This window comes from Camelus bactrianus, chromosome 16 (genome assembly GCF_048773025.1).
Source record: "Camelus bactrianus isolate YW-2024 breed Bactrian camel chromosome 16, ASM4877302v1, whole genome shotgun sequence".
Classification (NCBI taxonomy): Eukaryota; Metazoa; Chordata; class Mammalia; order Artiodactyla; family Camelidae; genus Camelus; species Camelus bactrianus.
The window spans coordinates 1890873-1912863 of NC_133554.1; the positions used below are offsets into that span (position 1 = coordinate 1890873).

Genomic DNA, 21991 nt, shown 5'->3' on the forward strand with positions numbered 1-21991 from the left:
TTCCCTACTGGGCCCTGAGTGTGGCCGCCTGTGCCGATCTGTCGTTCCTGATCGGGGACATTCCCGGGTTTGTCTGGAAATGCTTGGTGGACACCTTTATTCCCTCTTACGACGTCTGAGGAAGGTGCATCTCTCTGCTCTGCAGCCACAGGCACAGCAGGCAGAGGAAGCCGAAGGCGCCTCTGTCCCAGATGCAGTATGTTTCTTCCCTTGATTGCAACAAATGTGCTCCCTGAATGGGAAGCCCAGAGTCACAGCTAATCCTGGGGTGTCGTCTCTGCTGAAATAGTTTGCAGCTGAATTAGGCTAGGATCAGACTGCAGATCTTGGAGGTGAAGGCCTGTGAATTGACCCTAATGGTCTGTGCACGTGTGTTCCTGCCTTCGGTGCCTCGTTACACGTATGTCTTCTTTCCCCTGAGTGTCCTACATCTAAGACCAGCCCCTGCTAGTGAGCTCCCCTCCTCCCCCCCGGTTCAGCGCTGGTCCGGAGACGAGGACCAAGGGGTGGATGTGACGCCTAGTCTGCGTCGTGGGCTGCTGCTTTAGTCACCCGGAGAGTAACAGGTCAGGAGGTATTATTGGCTGTTTTGTGCCGGGGCAGCACAGGAATGTTCCCTTCTCTTTTCTTGGCAGGTGGAGCTGGACAGAATATTTCTGTCCACAAGACCCCCAGGAGCCCCCTGAGTGGCATCCCGGTGCGGACTGCCCCCGCCGCTGCCGTATCCCCCATGCAGGTACCAGCCGCGCCTCTGGGGTGGGCGGTGTCGCTGTCGCGGTACCCAGGCCACAAAAAGAAGCAAAACCCAGTTGGTTTACTTTTTGAGGCACATTGAACATCTTTTTTAATAACCCTAAAATAAATCATAATAATGATGAAATTTCCATTAAAAATTATGCTTTTGATGTCTGATGAGGAACACTGACACCGTAAGCGTCAGTTTCAATGATCCGTTTTTCTGTTTCCCGTAAGATGACGCTGAAAGTTTTCAGTTAAATGAATTGTCCTTTTTACCAAAAGCGGACATTGAACCAGAGATGTTAGTGTTAACCGTTTATGAATTCTTAGAGCTAGCTGGCTGTCCCCTTTACCATCTCCTGAAGGCTTTAGACCAAAGCCTCTTGGCATTTCTAAGACCAGGGCTTTCGATGTTGTTAGTAACACTCAGCGTTCTGCTTCTGCTGGACCAAGATTGGTGTCGTCTTCAGCAAGTTCTATTTTTTTTTGGTGTCGTTAGTGACTTCCGTATATCGTTTGGGATCTTTTAAGCTTTTTTTTTTAATTTATTTTTTGCCCTCGAAGGTAACTTCCACCATCTTACATGTAAAACCAAATAAAACAACTGCTTGTTTTATGATAATCATTGTTTAGTGGAAGTGAAGGAGGTCCTGCTTCATTCTTACTTACTTCCATTGAGGCACAGAAACACGAGTTTGCTGGTAAATGTGTGAGCGCTGTCTCCCTGGGGAAGGAGCCCCGGTTTGCAGTGTTCGCCAGTTTCTGTGGTGTCAGTATTCCCAGCATGGCCGATTTCAGGCTGTTCCCACGACCTCAGTGCACGTGGAGTTGAGAAGAGGTACACGTTATGCGGTGTTTCTACGATAGATGTGACAGGTGTAAAAACCCCGACAGTAAGAAGTAATAAGATAATTAGGAGGCAGTGAGTTTTGAGGACTTATTACTTTTGCTTTTAATCTGGTCTAATTTCAGGAATGGCTGTGTTGAACAGCTAGCTTGCAGAATTTCTGAAGGTTTCACAGCGGGCCCTGCCAGCAGGTGCACAGCAGCTGCCATGAGCCACTGGCTGTAACGCACGTACCACAAAGCACACAGCTCTTCAGTACGGAGCTTGAGTGTTTCCATGTGTGTACACCTGCCTAGCCAACACCACGATAAAGCCTTTCCATTGCCTCATAAGGGCCCTCATGGCACCGCCCGTCAGTAACCCCTTAGAAAGAACCGTGATCTGACCTCTCTCACCATGGGTTAGTTTTGTGTGATCTCAGACTTTCTCTCGTGACTGCATGGTTTTGCTCAATGTTGTGTCTGTGAGGTTTGTTCATGTGGTGGCGATTTGTTCATCTTCCTTGCTGTGTAGTGTTCCTTTGTATAAACACACCATTACACTGATGGCTCATCCATTCTACTGACGGTTGACTTCTGGAGTATTTCCAATTTTTAACTCTTGTGTTTATTTTAAAAGTAGCTTTTCCCAGAAATTTCAGTGTAAAAGGGAAAAAGTTGAAAATCTCCCTTCCTCCCGGTCCCAGAAATAACCACTATTTATGTCTTGTTATGTATCTGTCTACATGTTTTTCTTTAGCATAAAAGTGTGTGTGTGTGTGTGTGTGTGTGTGTGTGTGTGTGTGTGTGTGTGTGTGTAGGGAGGGAGGAGAAGTTTTATACATGGGGTTTCACTGCCCGTTATGCAGACGCCGGCTCCTTTGCTGTGTCGTGGGACTGACATCCCCTTTTGTTTGCTGTTACAGCACGTGTCTGGAACAGGGACTGGCACGTATCATACAGCAGAGGCTCAGTAAACGTACGTTGAATGAAGGCAGGCATAGATCAGACACCTTTAAATGTCGGCGATCGGAGAAATAATTCATCCTTTTAAAGGCTCCTCGATACGGGTGATTTATTTAACCGCCCCTCTGTTGATGGATATTTAGGTCATTTTGGATCAGTCTTACTACACAGAGCCCGCAGTGGAATCCCTCTGCCAGGTTTTGCCCACGCGACGGGCTGTCTGCGTGTGAATGTGCACCCCGTTCGTTTGCAGATACCGGAAGTCACTCTAGCTAGTCAGGCAGAAAGGAATTTAACCCGGGGTGGGCGGGGAGCTGGAGAAGAGGCTCTGGTCTGCACCGAGCTTCGGGAAGTGCTCCCAGAACACCCCAAAGTTGGCCCGTTAAAGGAACGTCTGTCCCTGCCAGAATCGGGAAGTCTTCCTCTAGGTGCTGGCCTGGGACGGCGTCTGGCCAGGTCTAGGGCCAGCTTTGCGCCCACAGCGCAGGTGCAGCCCCTCCCAGCACAGCAGGTCAGGTCCTTCAGGTCCGTCCATGTTTAGTTTGTGGCCGGACTCCCTTCTGTGTTGAGGCTGAATAACATTCCATTGTGGGCAGAGACCACATTTTTCTTTCTCCAGTCATCTGTTAGTAAACATTTAGGTTGTTTCCACCTCTCGGCTGTTGTGAATGATGCTGCAGTGAAAATGGGCGGACAGATCTCTCTTCCAGATCCTGCTTTCAATTCCTTTGAGTATCTACCCAGAAGTGATGCTGCTGGATCACGTGGCAGTTCTATTTTTAAGTTTTTGAGGAAGTTCCCTACTATTTTCCATAAAGCAGCTGCACCATTTTACACCCCCGCCAGCAGTACGTGAGGGTTCCAGTTTCTCCACCAATACTTGTTTTTCCTGTGGCTGGTTTTTTTTTGTTTTGTTTTGTTTTTTGTAATAACCATCCTAACAGGTGTGAGGTGATACCTCTTTGTGGTTTTGACGTGCGTTTCCCTAAGGACCAGTGATGCTCAGCGTCTTTTCACTTACCTGTTGGCCATTAAAGAAAACAGTATGTTTACACGCATCCTTGAGTATACATAGAATGTTCCAGGGAAATGTCCATAAAGCTGATTAATTGCAGTTACCATGTGAAGAAGAACCAGGTGATTGGAGTGGAAGGAGACTGTTTCCACGCTCTGTCTTTTTTGTTCCTTCCGAGGAGCGTGCCAGTTTCATTTATTACCTATTCAAATAAATAAGTTGTTTTCAAAAGTCCCCTTGGTGATGCTAATGAGCTGGAGAACTGTTGTACATGTGCACACATGCTCACGCACACACACGCACACCCCTTGTTCACGCTGTTCCTGATGTCCGCATCCACTTATGCTGGTGCCCTTTGGTTTCTAGAGGCATTCCACCTTCAGCAGTGCTCGGCCGGCTAGCAGAGGAGTGACTCAACGCTTGGACCTGCCAGACCTCCCCCTCTCAGGTAAATTACCTTGAACATGAAGTGCTGATGACTTACTTGTTGTAGGGTTAACTTTTCTTTTGTCTACATGGACTGAGCTTAGGAAAATAATCAGTGGCATTTATTGCAAACGATTTCAAACTCTGAATGTGTGTTATGGACAAGACCCTAGCTGCTTCCCGCCGCCTACACCTCTCAGGACGCGTGAGTTTGGGAGGAATGTCAAGCTCCGGGGATTTTTTGCTTCTTTGTTTTTCGCTAAATCTCAGGAGAATATCTTATCTTTTTTTTTTTTACAGCATGGGGTTTCTTTTTTTAATTTTTAAAGTTTTGGGGGGGTAATTTTTTTTATTTTAAATTCTCTAACTTTTGGGGGGCTTATTTATTTAAAATAATAAATTGGGTTTATTTGTTTTTATTTATTAGCAGAGGTACTGGGGATTGAACCCAGGACCTCGTGCATGCTAAGCACACACTCTGCCACTGAGCTATGCCCTCCCCCCTCTTATCTTTAGAAGTAACTATTTTAAGGAAAAGAAACCGTATCTGATTCTGAAGGTCTGTGGCTCCCGCTATTCCTAAAATAAGCCCCTTCTGAGATCTCCTGGTCTTTGCATGGGGTCCTTCTCCTGATGTTACACTGTACGTTTTAAAAAATCCAGCTCCTGATGGCGACGTGGTGGTCGTGTCCGCAGCCCCACGTCGCCGCGTCTCCTGTGCCGGTGGCCGACGTGAGGGAGCCGTCGAGGGGGGCCCAGGGGTGGGGCGGCTTGCACTCGCAGCTTGGCCCCGCCACCTCCGGTCCGGCTCTGGCCCGGTTATTCCAGCCCCCAGCGCTGTGGTTCCCTCACCCCCGAGACAGAAATCATAGAAACCGCGCCGCCTGCCTCGCAGGAGGGCTCGAGGGTTGAGTGGCCCCTGCGGGTGGGGCCGGAGCTGCGGAGGGGTGGCCGCTGTCACCCGCCTGCCGTTCTCTGTGGAGTCAGCTCGCTTGCCGGAGCCCGGAGACGCGCGCAGAGCGCCCAGGCTGTGCGGAGCACGTACCCTGGAAGTTTGCGTGCGTCTGCGTGGTCACTGCTGTGAGGGGACAGAAAAGGTGAAAAGAACCACGTGAGTTAGGCCGGGGCCTGTGAGAAGGAGAGAAGGCCGGACGTGCAGACTGCAGCGGGAGGAGCCGCGTGTGTGCCAGCTTCTGCAACACCACGGCGCGAACTAAAAGAAGTCCCCGCCGTGCTGGTTCTAGGTCAGACGCAGTCAGGGTTGTTCTTAAAACCGTCGTTTCAGTGAGATAAGTTTTACCCTTTGGTTGTAAATGCTTTCACCTCAGCACCTGATTTTTTTCCCTTTTGCATTTGGTCTTCTTTTTCATGGAATTAATAGGACTTAGATAAACACTGACTGAGAATTCAAAGGTGCACCCTTGGCCCGGTCCCTGCATTCCACCTGGGAGAGGCTCAAGCCCTGAAGAGCTTGAGTGGCTCCAGCGGCCCCCCGACTGTGAGGAGCTCTGGGACCAGGGCAGGCTTTCTCCTTCCTTCTCCTGCGTTGCCACGAGGGCCGAGGCTGGAGGTGGCTCTGATGAGCAGCTTCCTGAAGAAGTGGTGACGGTTCGTGCAGGACGTGGAGTCATTGTAACGACTTCCAGGAAGAAGGAAAGGGCGACGGAAGACCACGGGGCCAGGAGAATAAGGAATGCAGGGGTGACCCTGCCTTGAGTTCTCCACGCCTGCCGCGTGGGGTGAAACGGGTTCACCGCGTTACACGCACGGCGCTGTGCGTGCAGGCGAGCGTGTGGTGGCAGTGCTTTTAATTGTGATGAACTGCCTGTGACGTAGCATTTACCACCAGAGCTGGTTTTAAGTGCCCTGGGTGAACTTCTGGTCTTGGTATTTGTGTCCTCTCTGGCCCTCCAGCTGTGAACTGCCCATTGAGTAGAGAGACCGTCCTTCTCATGGGGAAGATAACTACTGACGCGGAGACCGCAGGACGGTGGTCAGCCCCCGCCGGCACCTGTCCCCCCAGTGATTCTGTTTACTTTACTCGGAAAGCATTGCACAGTGAAAATTGCTCGCTTCCTGGCCGCCTTGCCGACCTGAGGTCACCAGATGCCGCAGGACCAGGCTGAATACGCTGTTTTTGTGTTGCCTTTAGTGATGTAAACGCTGTTTTTCTCTGCTCTCCCGAGCTAATTAGCCTCACTCCCAACCTGACTGCCCATAATTGATGCTATTAGCTGCACAAGTATTGTTTTCTCCACGACTGCTGACTGCGTCAGGGGAGGGTCCTGGGCTCGGCCTGGCCACTGGCTGCAAGTCCCCAGTTCTCTGGGTCCCGATGCCTCTGTACACAGAAACTAGAAGGTCTGGAAAATCTTCTCCCACTGTCCACCGTCGTGGTCCTTTACAAAACGCCGCATTAGCTCTCCTGCCTCAGGCCAGTGTGGCAGCAGAGAAGAGCCTTAAACATTTCTGCTTACTTTTGGTGAGCCAGGCCCTGTGACTGGGAGGCTTCCTCTCCTGCAAAACGGGTCTCTTTCTTGGACCCCAGTGTGTTGTCTGCTGCCACCTGCGACCCGATGCCCCCAGGAGGCACCTTCCCGTGGGCTCCCTCCCCGGGCACCAGCTACGAGACGAGGAGGAAAGTTACTGAAAGACCCCTTCAAGAAAGCGTTTGTGCAGACCTCTGGGCATGAGCTGAGTGAGACTGGCTCGTGTAGCTCAACGCGGCTGAGTTCCTGGCAGGCCGGCTGGTCTGCCGTTTCGGTACAACAGCGCAGGTGGCCTCGTGCGGTGGGAGAAGGCTCTTAGAAGCAGGGCCTCTGCTCAGTGCTCTCTGGGGACTATCTTGAAATTCATAGTAATTGTTGAACCGGGGGCTGCTGGGCCCTGAGTCCCTGTGAAGTGTCGGAGTTGGTCCTGCTGTCACCCCCAAAAGGGGAAGGGAAAAGACCCGGGTTCTTGTCTTACTCGAAAGATAAGAACTCAGACGGGAGACGGAAGCGTTGTATGGTGGGAAGATTTTAAAGGATTTGTTAGCAAAGGGAAAGTACATCTCCGAGAAGAAGAGGCGGGCGGTCCTGGGCGGGTGGCAGCGCTGGCCTTGGGTCCCCCATCTCACCCTCGCGTAGAGGCGGCTCTTGACTGACGGTCGGCTCTTGCCCTGGAGTGCCTAGTCATGCTTGTCCTGCCTGCGCCTGTCCGCACCCATGATGCACACAGGAAAATCCGCAGGGGAGCCTAAACCGCGATGCTGATTATATTGCAGTGAGCCGTGGGTCACGTCCTGCTAGGTCCTTGCGGCCACTGTGCAGTTGCGGCCGTCAGGTTCTAACCGGTTTCTTGCTGGCATCATTTAGAGGAAATAAGCCTGCTTATGCTGGAAGCCGGCACACTGCCATCTTCTGGACCCTCCTCCCTCCCCTCCACCTTATCTGCTGGGTGACCCCACTTAAGTAACGACCCAGCACTGCCTGGAGAATCCTTCCCCGAAAACACCACGTCCCTGTTTGCATTTTTACGACTTAATCCAGAAGCTGCATCTGTGTATGTCTACCTGTGTCTGTCGTGGGTTTGTCCTCGGGGAGAGCGCGTGTGACCTGCCGCGTCTCTCATTCTCAGGGCGGTGGTTCTGTTGTTGTTCCCGCAGATCTTCTGAAGGGAAGGGCCGAGGACCTGAAACCGGACCCTTATCTCCGCAAGAGCCCCTCGCTCGAGTCCCTGAGCAGACCCCCTTCTCTGGGCTTCGGGGGCACGAGACTGCTGAGCGCCTCCCCCGGGGGCTGGAAGCCGCCCGGCAAACTCAGGTACCACGTTTCCAGCAGGGAGAACTCAGGGAGCGCTGGGCCCACGGCCCTGTGCTCTTCCTTCTGTTTTATCCTTTACCGTCAGTTTACTTCTGCAGGTGTTTCTGGAATGCAAATGGTTCAGGCACAGTCCCTGTTCAGCGAGGGAGGCGGGCACTGGATGGTAGCTCCGGGCCGAGTGAAGTGCAGGGCCCTAAAGAGAGAAGCAGAAGCAGAGCCCTCGGGGGTCCGGGCGGTGGGAGGGGCTCACAGGGGTGGGGCCCGATGTGCACAGAGGGGGGCCTCACCCCTGCTGGGGGGTGGGCATCGAGGAAGTCACAGCGGGAAAGCCAGGTCGAGCCACACTCCGAACGGTCTCAGCTGGCAAAGTAGGAGGTTTGTGCTCGTTTTGGTAAAGCAGCGGGAACCACGAAGTTTGCGGGTTTGTTTTTGGTTTTGGGTGGTGGTGCAGGAAACAGCAGTGCAAAAGCAGGATCGGGGGGCACTGCAGAATCGGTGTTTAGGTCACTCTGGCAGGGATGTGAGGGGTTGGGGGGAGGGGCCTGGGGCTGCTGGGGGCCTGCTTCCCCAGGGCCTGCCCCTGCTCTCGCACCCCTGCCACCACCTCCCTCCTCGGTGCTCCTGGTCACCCAGCCACGGCCGACCTTGCAGTCACTCGCCCCACTGCAGGCACGTCCCTGCTTCTGCTAACACGCTGGGTGCACCTGCGCAGAGCAGGCCCTCTGGGAACCCGCCCGACTCTGCTTCTCCGGGCCTCCTGGACCCACCGCAGCTCAGCCCCTCCCACTTGCCGGCCCCAGTGTCCCGGGAGCCTGGAGCCCGGCCGCCCAGCCTGCTGTGTTCTCTGCCTTCACAGCGTCAGGCCAGCAATCCCGACCACCTGCGAGGCTCTGGCCTGAGCTGTCTTCCTCTTGTCCTTTCACACTCCTGTTCTCCGCCCTCCTCCTGGTCACCCCTCCACGAGCCGCAGCCAGCCACCCCATAGCGTGGACACCTTCCTCGCCTTTGGGGTCTGACAGCCGCTCGGTATTTGATTCGCTGTTGTAGACTGTCTGTCTGCCCCGTCTGCTGTACCTAAGTGGACAGTGAACACTTCTCCTTGTGCTTTGATGTCTCTCTCAGCCCCCGTTTTGCTCCGCACGCAGCATTTGGCTCAGTAAATGTTTATGAACAGGCAGGTGGAGGGACACACAAAATCGGCGGCTTTAGAGGTGATGGCATTTTAACAGACAGCAACTACCATTAGGGGCGTTTTCAAAGGATTTAATGGAAGTCTACACAGTCCAGTTCCGCTATTGTCACATCTCTGGGTGCGGCCTATATTTGGACCCAAATAGATGAAGTCATATCTTTCAGAGGTTTAATTTAAAGCCCCAGATATGACCTTTCGGTCTTGTTTATGCACAAGAGATAGGTTTTGAGGACCCAAACTGGTGCTTTTCTGAAACTGTTCTTTTCCTCATGCCAGAAGCGCATGTGAACAGGCTGCGAGGACACGAATATGCTGTTTATGTTATTCCCTTCCTCGTGAAAGGTTAGGTTGGTGAAGTTCGTTTGTTGCTTCCTTTTTATGTTCATGTCATCGAGACAAACCAGTGACAGGATGTTCATTTCTTACTCTGGAAATTCCCATCATTATTACTGCAATCACATCCAGTCAGGTTTTTGTAGAAGGAAACTATTTGCTACATGCTCTGTTTGTTTAAGCAGAAGCCCTTCTCCAGGCCTTCATTTCAGTCTTCCCTAATTTGCCAGGCCTGGAAGTCCAGGTCTAGGTGACGAGCTAGGACCCGGCGCAGCGAACACGGGCAGAGTCACCGTCACGGCACAGGTCACGGCGACCCTGACCACAGACGCCTGGGCTGGAGTTTACAGAGGTGCCAGATACAGTGAAGGAAATCACCTGGAGTCCAGAAGGACCCCGTTGCTCTTTTTAAAATCATTTACAGATATTTTAATTAAATATTGGATGGATATGAAACAATAATAGTAACACCGTATGTGTAACGGAGAGACACCTGTACACGTACTTTCCAGTTTAAGGAGAAGAAGAGTCTTATTACTTCTGAAATTTCCTGTCAGCCTCTCCATTTGCGGCACCTCCCCCACGGGTCACCTGGTTTGTCCTCTACACCCGTGTGTTTTCATCTCCACCCCCTCCCCTCCCCGTAAGCAGCCAGCCTGGTGTCTTCAGAGCGCCCTTCCCGTCTGTCTTTCCCGTGGTACGTAGATGTCGCCTTAGCCTTGAACACATAGAATGCTTTTTCTACAAGTGTCTTTTATTGAAATGATACCGTACTTAAATAAATATGAGGCGAGGTTGGAGCAGCAGATGGATAAAAAACAAAACGAAACAAACCACCACCACCCTCTCCCCAGAATTCTGAAAACCGAGAAGCACAATTTAATTTCTGTTTCGTACTGTGAGACCTAATAAAAAGGTACCGATAGGGTCGTTTCTCTGGAGTCTCAGTGGCCAGACCTCGACTGCGGCCTTTCTAAGCTGGCTGCTTGCTCCTTGTGTGTCTGAGGCTGTAAACATTAGCATCTTCTCTTCACCCTGTGCTCCTCTCTCTGACTAGTGTGGAGAGAAGGGACCCGCTGGCTGCCTTGGCCCGGGAGTACGGCGGCTCCAAGCGCAATGCCCTGCTGAAGTGGTGCCAGAGGAGGACAGAGGGCTACGCGGTAAGGGGCCCGGGGTCCCGGGGCGGGGAGGATGGAGGGCTACGCGGTAAGGGGCCCGGGGTCCCGGGGCGGGGAGGACAGAGGGCTACGCGGTAAGGGGCCTGGGGCTACGCGGTAAGGGGCCCGGGGTCCCGGGGTGGAGGGGGCCTGGCCGGGCCAGTGCACGCTCCCCGTGGTCTTCTGTCCTTCCTGGCGGGGCTGCACCAGGGGCCAGTCACAGAGGCAGGAGGGGCTGGAGTCCAGGCCGACCCCCCAGCACACATGACCCGAGCGTGTCTCCTCTGGGAGAGAAGGAGGCCTAAACCCCCAGCCGTGCACCCGTCAGGCTGCTCCCACCAGGGAGACGGCTCTCGCTAAGTCATCTTCCCAGAGCGGTGCCTGTTCCTGATCCGTGTGAGCGCCCCACGTGCTGGGCCTTCGGGTTGTCTGTTCCATCAGGAGCTGCGTCGTGCGGTTGAAGAGTTTGGGTTTCCGGGGACAGCTGTTTTCAGTGAAGGCCTGTTAAACAGGGAGCAACCCCAGTGCAAGTTTAAGCTTTTAAAAATGTTTAACTTTTTGTGGGGGAGGTAGTTAGGTTTACTCACTTTTTTGTTTTTTTGATGGAGGGACGTGGGTTGAACCCAGGACCTTGTGCGCGCCAGGCATGCGCTCGACACGGAGCTATCCCTCCCCCCAAGTTTAAGCTTCTTTTTATTATGAAGTATCGTTCACAAAGATAGAAGTGCATCAAATATAAATCATAGTTTCACAAGTTATTGTGAAGCGAGAACCCTAGCAGTCGCATCCAGAAGCAGAGCGTTGCCAGCCCCCCCGGCCCTTCCAGGCGGCGTTCCAGCCGCAGCCCCTCCTCCCGCAGGCGGCCTGTCCTCAGCTCTTCCCTCGTACTTTTCCACAGACGTGTGTGTCCCCAGTGCCCTGTCCGTGTGTCTGCCTTTGAACATCGTGTGCAGGAATGGAAACACCATCACAGTCGCACACGGGCTTTCTTGCCCGGTGTGGCGTTACTGAGGTGCATCCATGACGTTTCCCGTAGCGACGGTTTGTGCATTTTCTTCACCGATTAGCAGCCCGCCATCTGGTCGCACCATTGCTTATGTGTCTGCTCTCCTGTTGACGGGCGGGTGAGTGACATCAGATTTGGGGCTCTGTAAATAGTGCCGCCAGGTCCTCGCGCGTCTCGAACACCCTGGTGCGCGTTCCTCCCAGGTCTGCGCCCGGAGCCGGAGCGCGGGGGTGGCTGGCCGTGCCAGGCAGGTTCCGGTGGCGCCTGGACAGCCTACCTGCCGCCAGCGGTTCGTGAGGTTCATGTTTTCTCTCCCGTCTCCCCAGCACTTGCTGGCGTCCGTCTTCCACTTGTGGTCGTTTGGACATGTGTGATGTGGCATCTCGTGTGGTTGTGGCTCGAATCTTCCACCTGCAGGTGGGGTCCCTCCCCCCTCGCACGCTGACTAGACACCCGGGCCCCCTTGGGTGGCACCGACTCCCGCCGTCTGCGCATTTTGAGGATCAGCTCGCCTCTCTGTCCCTGCTGCCCCAGGGGTTCTCTGGGCGCAGGCCTTCCGTCAGGTGGGCGTCTTGCGGGTGCTCTCTCCCGGGGTGGCTGGCTTTTTCCTCTTTTGTTGAACAAAGTTCTTCATTGTGATTACACCTGATTTGTCCGTCTTCTCTCTGATCAGTGCGTTTTGTTCCTGCTTAAGAACCCTTCCCCTACTTTCAAGGTCATGAAGATACCTTCCTGCGTTCTCTTCTGGAAGTTGGATGGGTTGGCCTTTCCCGTTAAATGCACGCCTTCTCTAAATAAGCTGCAAACCCCCCTCCAGTCTCCCCTCTCTTAGGCCCGGCCCCCCGCACCTTTACCCCACTATCCTAAAAATTCTGAGGCTGCCGTCCCTGTGACGCTCCCTCCTCAGAACCCAGCTTCTGAGGGTGGAGGAGATGGAGAGGGACGGAGAGGGAAGAAACCAGGTCCGTGTCAGCCGCGAGCCGGCCCAGGCGGTCCTGCCGCCGCTGGAGTCCTCTTTGTGACAGCAACAGCCAGACTTCTTCTGGTCTCATTCCAGCTGAGAATGGAGGTGTCCTGTGTCTCTGACATTATCTCCTTTTCGTTTTCTGTTAAAAAAGGAAAAGAAAAAAATCAGGTTAGCGACCAGTAGCAGGGGCTCCCCGGGTCCAGAGACGCACTGGTGCAGTCTTCCTTTAGCTGCTCCGTCCACCTTCTGCTCGCGCCCTTTCTGAGGGTCCAGGTGTCCCGTAAAAGGCCAGCCTAGTCACAGCATCCCCCGCCGCCCTGCTGGGAAGCAGAAGGAAGGGCGAAGTCAGGGAGGGAGGCTGGTGACGGAGGCTTCAGGGTGAAGGAGGTGGGAACGGTGACAGGAAATTGAGGGTGAAAACACCAGTCATCCGGGAACCAGGTGTGACCAAGGCCGAGCCCCACGTGGTCACGGACGTGCGGCTAAGTTGTCACCTCCCCGCTTTACAGAAGTGGCCACGGGGCGTGCGGGCATGGTGGGAAAGGACAGGCGAACTTCTCAGGAGGAGTCCGCCCTTGAACGTGTGACGTCCCTGCAGTGAGGTTGCGGGGAGAAATCAGACGAGATCTTTCCAGTCGTGAGACTGAGAATGAGGTTTCCCGCTGCTGTGGTCTGCCTTGTTCCTTCTGTCTGCGAACGTCTTGAACTAGTCTTCCAAGCGTTTTACGTTTGATGCAACCCCAAACGCATTTTGCCTGAAGGGTGGTTTCCATTCGTTGTTTAAATCTCTGTAAATTGAGACAAAGTGTAAATCATGTATGTCTGGTTTATTTACTCTTCGCAGAACATCCTCTGTCTAAACCTGTTTGTCTAGAACGCCTCGTAAGCCTCTGAAGCGTGTTCTGTCCGACGTAGGAAGCCAAAAATAAGTTGTCGAGAACTCAGGCGGTTCACCGTCTTTTAAAAAAACAGTATGATGTGCATTTCAGCTGAAAATGACTTTCCTGTTACCCTAACAGAGTGCAGCGGGACGGGCTATGTCCCAGCTCTCCGTGTGTTAACTCAGTTAATTTTTACCGAGGGGCCCCGCAGTGCCTCATGGTGTTCAGGTGCTGGGAAATCAGCCGCGAGTGGAACACGCAGGACTTCTGTTCTCATGGGACTTAGGTTCTCACGGGGAGCGACAACTAATTAGAACTAGAAAGTAAAATGCGTGGATGTTGGAAGGAGGCGGCTGGGAGCGTCAGCCCTAACGTAGAGGTCGGGGAGGTGACCTTCGGGCCGTGGCTCAGCCCACCTGGACAAGATGAGGATTTTTGTGTTTTCATCGCTGTATTTTGCACCAGGTTCTAGGCTGCGACAGTCGGCCCCACTGATGTCCCAGGTGGAGTTTAAGTAATGCGAGATGGCCTCTCCAGCGTCACGGCTCCAGAGGTTAGAACCGCAGTCCAGAACCCCGGCTGAGCCCCTGGGTCGCCCCCAGGTTGAGGTCACACGATAGGACATAAACAGGCCCTCGCTGTGGAGTGAGACCCGCGCTGAGCCTGAAAGGCTCTCATCGAGGGGACCCTCCCTGGCCTTCTTCTCAATGCAGATTTCCTTGGATTCTTTTTTGAAAAAAGGCAGACTTCCAGGAAGGCCCTGCAAATGACTGTCAGTCGCTGGGCTTGGCGCTGGGTGGGCATTAGGCTGTGTCTCACCTGACCCCCGGGCCCCTCCGTCTCCTTCCCTTAATCTGCGTTTGGTCCCTTCTTGGTTGTTCCAGAGAGATTGCCGTCTCTAGCGTAATTACCAGTAAGGGTCCTGAAGGGGGGAACACCAGATGGTGGCTGGGATGGGCAGGACCCAAGAATGACCCCAGTGACCCTTGCCCTCATGTGATTTCCTCCCTGTGTACATGGTAGAAGGGAGATTGTCCCAGTGGACCTCACACGCGGACCCTTGTAAGCCGAGGGTTTTCTCTGACGCGTGAGGCCGGGCACCGTTGGTGGGGTTGAAGGTGGGGGGCACGTGGGACGGGGCTGAGCGAGGCCCTCGGCCGACGGCAGCAGGGAACCCGGACTTCCTAGCACCTCAATCGTCTTCTGCTTTTTAATTGCACTGCAGTCGGTTACAGTGCGTCAGCCCCTGGTGTGCAGCACTGTGTCCCCGTCATGCAGACACATGCATGTGTCTGTTGTCGAGAGAGGTTGTTACGAGGCACTGAGCATAGTTCCCTGTCCTGCACTTTAGTTTTGACTAGTGTTGGGGCGTCGAGGCCCTGCTGATGCCCGGAAGACACCACGGGGGCCCCGCAGTTCTGAAGCGGACGGTGACAGGCTGGTGCTGTGGCGTCCTTGTCCTTCCTCTCCCGGTCCCGATGCCCCCGGCCTCAGAGGCTGAGGACGCTCAGTTTGCTTGCCTTCTGCCATCCCTTAGCTCAGGGACCTTGACCTGCAACAGCGATGAAGACGTGGGGTTCAGCCCCAAGCTCTGCAAGGTCCTGGGACCTCCCCAGAATCCTGACGAGGTGCAGCCCCCCGCCCCCACCCCCGCAGGTGGCGGCTTGGCTGCCTCCCAGGGCCCTGTGCTCTGGACCGTGTGGCTGACGCCGCTGATTCAGTCCAGGCCACATGGCACGTTTGAAAGGGGGATTTCTGGCAACACCTGAGGCAGCTTGGAAGTGGAATCTGTCCCAGAGCCTCCGAGGAAGGGCCAAGCCCCGCCGACACCTTGACCCTGAAGCGGAGAACCCAGGACACCTGCTCACCGGGACTCCTGAGCCCCGAACAGCGTGCTGACGGTAAACGGGCGCTGTTTAAGCTGCTGGGTTTGTGCTAACTTGCAGCAGCAGAATTCTAGAGGAGCAGTTCCTGGGGTCACGAGGTAGCGGAACCCCAGCTTCCCGCTTAGGGTCAGATCATCCCCTTTTCCTGATGCCAAACCCGGGACAGACTTGTCTTCTTTCGGCCTTTAGTGTCCCATCGCCCATGTCCTTGTGTTTCTAGCTTGTTTTTTAGTGGAAGTACCGGGGGTTGACCCAGGACCTGCACGCTAAGGACGCGCTCTGCCCCTGAGCCCCCCCTCTGCTGTGTTTCTAATTTGTGACAACACGCTTCTTCTCTCAGGCACAGGTGCGCCTTTCAGCTCTGAGGTGCTCAGTGCTGCCTGGGCCCCGCCTGTAAGACTCGATTCCTTAGGCCTAGGGTCGGGGCCAGGCACAGGCGTTCTGTAACAGCTGCTGAGGTGACCTGCTGCGTGGCCGGCACCGAGAGCCGAGGCGGGTGGCACAGCTCCAGGATGCCCCGTGGTCTCTGCTGCCCGATGTTTCTCCTGTTCACGGCCAAAGGGATTTGACAGCCGCCGTTAAGGTTGCAGATGAATTGGCCCTGAGACGGGGAGGTCACCAGGGCGGGCCTGGCCCCGTCACCGGAGGCCTTTGCAGCGAGTCTGTGGGAACTTGTTACACAGCAGAAGAAAGCTAATGCTGTGGCTTGAAGGCAAGAAAGCACCTGGCCCTTCTTAGGCAAACCGTTCTTTTTTTCTTTTTCTTTTTCAAACTGTGTCCCCCTGAGAGCAAGCTTGGCTGTCACTTTACTGATTTCTTTCTACTGCAATTCTGCTCTGAAGTTGTGATTTGACATTTGAAATCTAAGGCCTTTAAAAGTCAGCCTATTAGAACTTGCTACCAGTTTTGGAGCCTAGCTTTTGAGAAGCAGGTGAGTTGGAATAACCCCTGCCTATGTCCTCGATCAAGTGAATCCCCGGTGTTGGCCGCACGGTCCAGGGCGCGGGGCCCTGGGAGGCAGCCAGGGCGCCACCTGCCCAGGGGAGGGGGCTGCACCTGGTTGTGCTTCTCGGGAGGTCCCAGGACCTTGCAGAGCTTGGGGCTGAACCCCACGCTTTCATCGCTGTTACAGGTCAAGATCCCTGAGCTAAGGGATGGCAGAAGGCCAGGCAAACTGAGCGTCCTCAGCCTGGCTGAGGCCGGGGGCATTGGGACGGGGAGAGGAAGGACAGGGACGCCACAGCACCAGCCTGTCACCGTCCGCTTCAGAACTACGGGGCCCCCACAGCGTCTTCCGGGCTTCAGTAGGGCCTTGGCTCCCCAAGACTTTAACACAGGGAAGTCCTGGTCAGCCCACACCACCAGGAGACCGAGGTTTCATAGCCAGATTTGGATTTGCTACAGGCCCTGCTGATTTCAGACATGCTATAAGGCTAGACCCCCAGGATTCTGAAGCTCTCTGACAAGCAAGGGAAACCTACACACACACACACACACACATGCGCACACACACGCACACACATGCACATGTGCACACACACGCGCACAAGGACACACACATGCACGCAGACAAGCACACACTAACACGCGCACACACACACACAGCAGTGGGTGCCTTGCTCAAGGCTCTGAATTCGTTCACCACTTCTGTGAAGGTTCATTTTCTCATGGCCTGTTCTGTATGTTAGTAAACAAAGGCTGTTTCCTATAATAAATCTGTCTTACAAGCTTTGCTGCCATGGTCTGAACAGTTAAAGGCTTAAATCCTGAGAGATTAAAGCAAAACGCTGAGGAGTCGGCCAGCCCCAACCCTGTGCTCCTTCTCAGGAAACCGAGCAGACCCCTTCCAGTGACTTGTGGCGAGTGAGGGAAGGGGCCGGGCTCAGGTCCTTTCTTCCCGATGCTCCTGCAGTCGCTGGTCTGCAGACGCCCTCCAGCCCTCTTCCTGTCTTTCCTTTGGGAAGGTGGCTTACACGAGGTCACTGAGCCAGTAAACAACTGTCCACAAGACTGTTCCTTCCCACATGGTCCCATCACCCACTTGGCGATTCCCATCCTGCCCTTCCGTGTTGCCCAGGCTGGAGCGAAGCTTGAGGGGCTGATGGTTTTACCCCCTGAACAGGTGCTGCTGAGCGAGGCGGGAACTGGTTGAGGCCGTAGGGACAGCAGGCGTGGAGCTGCGTCCTGGGACGTGGAGCTGCGCCTGGGCTCGGCCAGCAGAGTCTGGAGGGCACTCTCGGCACTTTTGATTCAGGGCAGTTTCTGGGGGGACGTCGTAGGGATCCTTCCGGCCCTGGCCTGAGACAGCTGGGTGAATACTGATGTCCTAACTATGAATTAAAATGTTTCATCACTAACAGGCGTTACAAACAGTTATCGATAGCCAAAAATACTAAAAGTGCCTTTTAAACTAAGCGTTAAATGTGTTCAATCTGATTTGTAGTCAAAGAAATAGAAAGGAAAGACTGAGACCCCATTTCTTTGCTTACCGTAGCAGGGGAGCTTTTTGTTTTTTATTTCTATGTTTGTTTATTTTTTTAAAAGATGTCTCCGGTCCTTTACTTAACTGAGCACCTGCCCTGCATTTTGAAGGAAGTGATACAGGGTCAAATCAGAGCCTTTTTCTCAAGAGACGGTGTGAGAACGTAACACCGGTTTAACGTGCCACGTTCAACGAGAACGGAGTTCACACAACTCACCAGGAAATAAAAGGCGCGTGGAATTTATCAAGTTGGTTGATGTCATTCTCATGGGTCACAAGTGTGATAGCTGAGAGCAAGGCAGCATCGTGGAAAGCTGAGTAAACCGGTCTACTCTATCGGTACCCTGATTTTCTAAAAAATTCACAGATAAAATGTAACTTTCCACACGAATCCTTCCAATGATCATGATCACACTAGATTTTATTCCAGTTTACAAAAAAAAAAATAAATAAAGGCGGTTGGACAATCACATAGTGGATTCCATTTTGCTAAGGCAAAAATAGGAAGCAAGTAGTCTTTAAATTTCCTTTGCTCTTCAGGAGAGCTTTTTCAGTGGCGAGCTGGGCCGTGAGAATCCGGCCCCACCACCCAACTGGCTGGCATGAGGCCACAGGGTGGAGTTTCGGGAGTCTTCTGGTTCTAGCCGGCCTGGTGTCTACGTGCTGGTTGTCGCCATGTGGCCACCGTCCTCCACCTGCGTGGGGGTCTCGGGTTCGGCAGAGCCTCTGAAGATGTGCGTCAGGTTGTTGTGTACGTCCCTTGAGGAGGGACTTGGACTCTGTTTTATTGCTCAACTCTTGTTTCTTGACTGTTTCCCTTTGTTCTTGCATTCCCTCACTTCCCTAATTGGTAACTGCTTCAGTCTGCTCTTTGGAACTCAGGGAAGGTCTGGGAGACTAAAGCCTTTTTCTACAAACAGGAAACAGGGGGCACGGAGGCGCTTTTGTACCCAGGAAGGCCCTGCAGGGTCCTGCTTGGTGTCGGTCCCCCCTTTCCTTTGATCCCCCTCAGTCCTGAGGGGGACAGGTGCAGGACGAGGCGGGACTAAACAAAGAGGTTAATCGTAAACTCCGCAGGGGGACTCGGTTTTAGGGGGACTCGGTTTTGGGGGACTCGGTTTTGGGGGGACTCGGTTTTGGGGGACTCGGTTTTAGGGGGACTCGGTTTCAGAGGGGGCGACTGGGCACAGGGTTTCTTCTGCGGGGCATGAAGATGCTCTGGGACTGGACAGTGGTGGTGGTTGTTACACCCGGTGGGTCCCTGAGAAAGCTACTGAGCAGTGCATCTGTAAGGGTAAACTCGATGGTGTGCGAATGATATCTCGGTAAAGCTATTGTTTGTTTCTAGAACAGGCAGCTGGAGGAGCTTCAGCAGAGAGACCAGGGACCTGGTGGCCGAGGGGTATGGGGGCGGGGGAGGAAACCGGTACTTAAATGATGAATCTTATCGAACTGTAACTTCAGAAAACGTAGCTGTGTAGTCCTTTGTGTGTTCAAAAGTAAGTGAAAGGTAAACAGAGAGGGCGAGGCTGGTCGTTTTTCCCTGGGAGGTGGAATTCACAGGTGTTCACTGTGCCGTGTGGTTCACAGTCCAAGAATGTCCTTTGTATAGAACGTTGTGTTATGACATGCAGTCTGGGGGTGAAGTCTGAGGGAAAAGGCCGTAAAAGTGTATTACAGTCAATGATTAAACCAGATCCTCCCTGAGAAACCTTCACAGCGGACAGGCAGACACCCAGGGAGTTGCAGTACAGAGCAGGGGGTCGAGGGGCCCGCGGGACCCGGTCTCATTCCCGTCTCTGCTGTGCCCCTCCAAGGCCATGTGACACGTCACAAGTTGATTTTTTTTTTACTGAGTATTTTTTCCATTACTTTTTTTTAATTGACGTATAGTCAGTTACAGTGTCAGTTTCTGGCGTCTTTTTTTTTTTTTAACTGCATCTTTTAAATTCACATATAAACATAAAAGACTGATGAAACATTTTTCAGAAAAACAGCACTTTTCCAAGCGGTGTGCCCTAAACATCCTTAACCCTGAGTTGCATCTGGAGAGAAAACCCACATTGCCGGCAACGTGTGTTTTTCTGTCGCCGAGTTCCCAGACGAGCCCTCCCAGACTCCTAGCCAATCGCGAGCGGCCTGTGAACCGTCACGCCATTCGGGGCCCCATGTGTGCTTTCTTTTCTGAGGCAAGTCTCTTGAGAGCTGCAGGCATGATTCAGAGAATGTGAAATGTTTTGATTTATTTACTGTCATTAAAGTGCCTCTTGACTTCCTTACAAAGATAGATTCCCAGGGGAGCCTGTGCTCTGTGGGGGCCCCTGTTCACCCACTGTCTCTGCTTCTGCAGCTGTTTGTTTATTTAATTTTTCTAATGGGAGAATAGTTGATTTACAGCATGGTGTTGGTTTCTGGGTGCAGTGTAGTGATTCAGTCATACGTATATATATTTTTTTCAGGGTCTTTTCCACTGCAGGTTATTACAAGGTATTGAATGTGGTTCCCTGTGCTGGACAGAAAAAATTTGTTTTTAACCTGTTTTTATATATAGTGGTACTCAGGAGCCCCCTTTCCTGCTCTGGGTTGTGATGCCATTTGGGGCAAATAAAAAAAGGATTTTCTGAACAACAATGTCAAGTGGCAGGGTGCAGAGACGCCCGTGAGGTTGTGTGCGCAGCAGATGGGGAGGGCCCCACCCCACCATCATCTACATGGTCACAGAGCAGCAGCCACAACACCCTCGCCACTGCAGACTGGCCCACAGGAGGGACCCGACCCAAGCCAGGGTTTTGTAAATCGAGCCAAGAGAGCGATGGCTGGGACACAGAGCTCGGACGCCACAGAGCAGAGTGAGCGCCCGGCTGGTGGCCGTGCCTCCCCAGGCTGCCAGCCAGCGCGCCCTGGCTGGAGTCTGGGAACTCGGGTTTCGGGAGGGCTCCTTCCCACCGTTCCTGGAGCCAATGACAGGGGCTCACTCTGCCTGAACAGTTGGCCCAAATCCTGTGGTTTGGGTGCAACACCTGCTTCCCTGCTGGGAGCCTGGGATTTGGGTTGGGGCCAGGCCAAGGGCACCGCCAGGACCAGCCCCCAGAAAACACCCTGGGCGCCGCATCTCCCGCAAGCTTCCCAGTGGCCAGCACTCCCCCGCGTCCCCGCCCGGGGAGGACTCTCGGAAGCCCGCACCCGGTCCCCCGTGGGCTCTTCCCTTGCTGATCCTGCTTTGCATCCTTCCCCTGGGATAAATGTGTGCCCCACTGTGAGCGTGACTCTGGGCCTAGGCTGGGCATCCTCTGAGCAATCACTGAACCTGAGACGGAGGTGGTCGGGAGACCCTGATGCGGCCAGCTGACCAGGAGGCAAGTGGAAGGGACAGAGAATTTGAGAGCGCGGGAGACGACGGGATAGTAAGGCTGACGTGACCCCACTGTTCCCTGAGTTCAGATGTGTCTCAAGGCTCTGCAGCACCCTGTCAGAGGCCCTCGGTTTCTGGGGGACATTAAAGTCCTTAGGACAGATTTCTCCTCTTTTTCAGTTGGTTCCAGTTGGGCTGTTGCTTGAGTTCTAGCTCAGACGGAAAGTCATAACTGATCTTCTCTTTACTTCTGCATTTTTGAGTATTTTACACTCTGCATTTGTTCCTTTTATTGTGAAAGAAAACCAGTGCTTTTTGCTTTATTCCTTATTTGTATTTTTTAATTAAAAATAATTCTTTGAGAGAAAATAAAATATTTGTGTATAGTCAATGATGTAACTCCTATCCCATTGCTCAATTCTACCCTTGAAAGTATCTTTTTTTAACAATTGGATTTTTTTCCCTTTTTTCTTATTTTACTTTATCTTTTTGGTTGGGGAAGAGGCAATTAATTTTTTTTTTTTAACGGTGGTACAGGGGATTGAACCCAGGACCTCGTGCACGCTCAGTGCGCACTCCACCACTGAGCTGTACCCTCCCTCCTGGATATTTTTCTTCAAATTAAGGTTTCTCAGCCTTCACACTGGATATTTCGGGCCAGATAATTCTCTGTTGTGGATCCGTCCTGTGCGCTGTAGGATGTTTGGCAGCATGTCTGGCCCCACCCACAAGAAGCTGTAGCGTCTCCCAGTTGTGAAAACCATTTAAAAATGTCTCCGGACATTGACAGATGTCCCCAGCCAGGGAAGGGAGGGGACAAGATTGTCCCTGGTTGAGAACCACTGCTTTAAATATACAAATGTGCGGAGATAAACTTACTTTTCAAAATGAGGTCCTGTTGATCTGTGATTGCTGTTTTGGCTAACAGGTGTGGTAACAGTTCTGTTGGTGCCTTGAGAGAT

At 53.2% G+C, this 21991-nt stretch overlaps 1 protein-coding gene across 11 annotated transcripts in view; it reads left to right on the forward strand.

Moving 5' to 3' along the window:
• The window catches only part of SPECC1 (sperm antigen with calponin homology and coiled-coil domains 1), a 188651-nt gene that overhangs the window by 144978 nt on the left and 21682 nt on the right, over nucleotides 1-21991 (forward strand). For all 11 annotated transcript variants that reach the window (XM_074342066.1, XM_074342064.1, XM_074342059.1 and 8 more), the window contains 4 exons: nucleotides 636-736; nucleotides 3911-3992; nucleotides 7617-7773; nucleotides 10356-10458. In XM_074342066.1, coding sequence (XP_074198167.1) covers nucleotides 636-736; nucleotides 3911-3992; nucleotides 7617-7773; nucleotides 10356-10458 — 443 coding nt within the window. The remainder of the gene's footprint in view (nucleotides 1-635; nucleotides 737-3910; nucleotides 3993-7616; nucleotides 7774-10355; nucleotides 10459-21991) is intronic.